Source organism: Jaculus jaculus, chromosome 3 (genome assembly GCF_020740685.1).
Source record: "Jaculus jaculus isolate mJacJac1 chromosome 3, mJacJac1.mat.Y.cur, whole genome shotgun sequence".
In the NCBI taxonomy this organism is placed as follows: domain Eukaryota; kingdom Metazoa; phylum Chordata; class Mammalia; order Rodentia; family Dipodidae; genus Jaculus; species Jaculus jaculus.
This window is the reverse complement of record NC_059104.1, coordinates 89976559-89979531: the sequence shown is the minus strand read 5'-3', so window position 1 is coordinate 89979531 and position 2973 is coordinate 89976559. Positions and strand designations below refer to the sequence as shown.

At 39.9% G+C, this 2973-nt stretch overlaps 1 protein-coding gene across 1 annotated transcript; it reads left to right on the top strand.

Annotated features, from left to right (window-relative positions):
* Positions 1-1214: 1214 nt before the first annotated feature.
* Positions 1215-2159, top strand: LOC101610966 (olfactory receptor 4D5). The gene has a single exon (XM_004670585.1). It carries the CDS (start codon positions 1215-1217, stop codon positions 2157-2159), a length of 945 nt encoding a protein of 314 aa, XP_004670642.1.
* The last annotated feature ends 814 nt before the right edge of the window (positions 2160-2973 follow it).

Sequence of the window (2973 nt, the reverse complement as noted above, 5' to 3'; positions counted from 1 at the left end):
ATAAAATTGGAAAAAAATTATGTTTTCATCATGTTCAGCTTCTTATGCATGAATGTAGAGTAGCCTCCATGCATTTAGGATTCAAATTTCTTTATCAGGTATTTTCAGTTTCCCTTATATAGATATTGCACAGATTGGTTAGATTTTTACCTATTAGGGATGATTGTGGCTTGTCCTACCAATGATCTCATTTCTCTGAATAGTCTGTACATTCACTTTATTGGTATTTTTCTTAAGGTAATGATGAATATTAATTTAAAATCTCTTAGCATATTGAAGCCTAAACCAGAAATCCATTTTTGTATATTTAAGACATTTTATATAATTAAAATCAATAAGGGAAACCCAGGATACATGCACTGAGTATGACAAGTTCTGGGAGGTTCAAGGAGGTTGCTGTGCTCCAGATCATAGAACACTGTGAGCAAGCTGTGCTATTCAGGTTGATTAGACCAGATGGGTACACTGAAGTCAGAAGGTCACACAGACCCATGCAGAGGGCAGAGTATTATGCACTTGGAGTTCCTCAGTACTGTTATGAAGTTGATTGACATTGTTCTTTTGTCCATGACTGTAGCATTCTTTTAAAGCTGAAAAAAATATATTCATGTCTGAGTTATCCAGGAAATTAATTTATTCCAGGGCATAGTGTCAACCTGAAGTATTTGTTGTTTGAGGATATAAATAACTATATCACCTCTTGGAAACTTTATGATTATCTGACCTGTGGGAATTCTTAAGGTTTTCTAAATCAAAGGGACATAGCATATAAATCTGAATACACAGATTCCTTTGGGGTCATTTTGGTTAATTGTACATCACATAGAAAGGAAATGAGGCTATGAGAATTTCATGAGATTATTGTCTATTTTTGCAACTAGTTAATAAAACTAAAATTAGTTTTCTGTTTAATAAGCTTTCCTTTAGATATATTCTCATCTTGATAGGTGATAATTTTTCCATGTTCCTAACCTAGCAATATATCAATGCCATTGTGAATTTTATTCCCCTAGTATTAGAACACAGCAATATATAATATTTATATCCTTGATGGCCTATAGAGCCATTTATAATAAATACTTTTATGGCAAATGAAATAGTAGACATTTCTCCCCATTAAAGGCAGAGGGGAGTATTTCAGAGAAACTTGCAGATTCCTTGATGAATATGCCCATTTTCCTTGGCAGGCCCATTTACCAGTTCATACCAAGCAGATGAATCCAGCAAATCATTCCCAAGTGACCACATTTGTCCTTCTGGGACTGTCTCAGGTATGGGAGCTTCGGTTATTCTTCTTCATTGTTTTCTCAGTGGTGTATCTTATTACTGTCACTGGCAATCTTCTAATTGTGGCCATAGTGACCTCTGATACACGCTTGCACACAACCATGTATTTTCTCTTAGGCAATCTTTCATTCCTGGATTTCTGTTATTCTTCTGTCACGGCACCAAGGATGCTTGTTGACTTACTCTCAGGCAATCCCACCATTTCCTTGGGTGCCTGCTTGACTCAGCTCTTCTTCTTCCACTTCATTGGAGGCATCAAGATCTTCTTGCTGACTGTCATGGCATATGACCGCTACATCGCCATTTCCCAGCCCTTACGCTACACACTCCTTATGAATCAGACAGTCTGTGGGCTCTTCATGGCAGCCTCCTGGGTTGGGGGATTCATCCACTCCATTGTGCAGGTTGGGTTGACGATCCATCTGCCCTTCTGTGGTCCTGACAAGCTGGATAACTTCTACTGTGATGTGCCACAGTTGATCAAATTGGCTTGCACTGATACCTTTGTCCTAGAGTTTCTAATGGTATCCAACAATGGGTTGGTCACCCTGATGTGTTTTCTGGTGTTGCTGGGGTCTTACACAGCCCTGCTAGTGATGCTCCGAAGCCACTCCAGGGAGGGTCGCCACAAGGCCCTGTCCACCTGTGCCTCTCACATTGCTGTGGTGACCTTAATCTTTGTACCTTGCATCTACATCTATGCCAGGCCTTTTCGGACATTCCCCATGGACAAGGCAGTTTCTGTGCTATATACAATGGTTACTCCCATGCTGAATCCTGCTATTTATACCCTGAGAAATAAAGAAGTAATTATGGCCATGAAGAAGCTGTTGAGGGGACAGAAGGATTTTATTGGTCTTCCAGGGCACTGACCATTTCATTAGCACAGACAACCATCTGAGGAGCTGGAAGACTTTTTTGTGTACTAACCAGTTTGAGAGGACTCATAAAGTAGGCAAAACCCTATGCCTATTGCTTCTTCACTGTTTCTTAATAAGAATTAATTTCTGGTAACCAAACTTTTCATCAATCTAAAATATGGGAAAAGTGTCCTAGAATCGCTCCTAAGTGTCTACTAGAGAAAAAAGAGCAAGTGTTATATAGAAGTACCACTAGGATCAAATGAATGTGATGCTGGCCTTGCTAAGAAAGTTCCAGTTCCAAGTATGGTAAGTATAGAGGTGATGAAACTGGCAGTTCCTCCCTAATACCATTTCCTGGGCACCAATGCATTTGAAAAACTGGCAAGATTTTTTAACTTCTTGCGGGTTAAAATAAATGTAGGACCTGTGTCCTTGAGTCTTCTCCCATCTGGCCTGCACTGCTTTCTGGACCCACAAAATATGAGACTAATTCTGCTTCAGAGCATTTTGCTGACCCTTGAATGGTTGATAGACGAATAGAAGTTTGCTTTCTCTAGGGAGCTAGGTATTGCTGCCATTCTGATGTAATCTCACCTAAGCTTTGGTTTGGGTTATGAACCCCTAAAGAGACTCTTTCTATTCCTTGTACAAGGCTTTTCATTCCATGAGACTCATTTATCTCATTGTTGGTATGATGAACTCCCATGACACCCCATTAACTTGGTTTTGACGACCCCTGTACCCAGAGAATCATTCATGTCATGCATGACAATGGAAACTGAGTTTTCTTTCCTGTCCATCCCCTCCCTGATTCCCTTAGGTG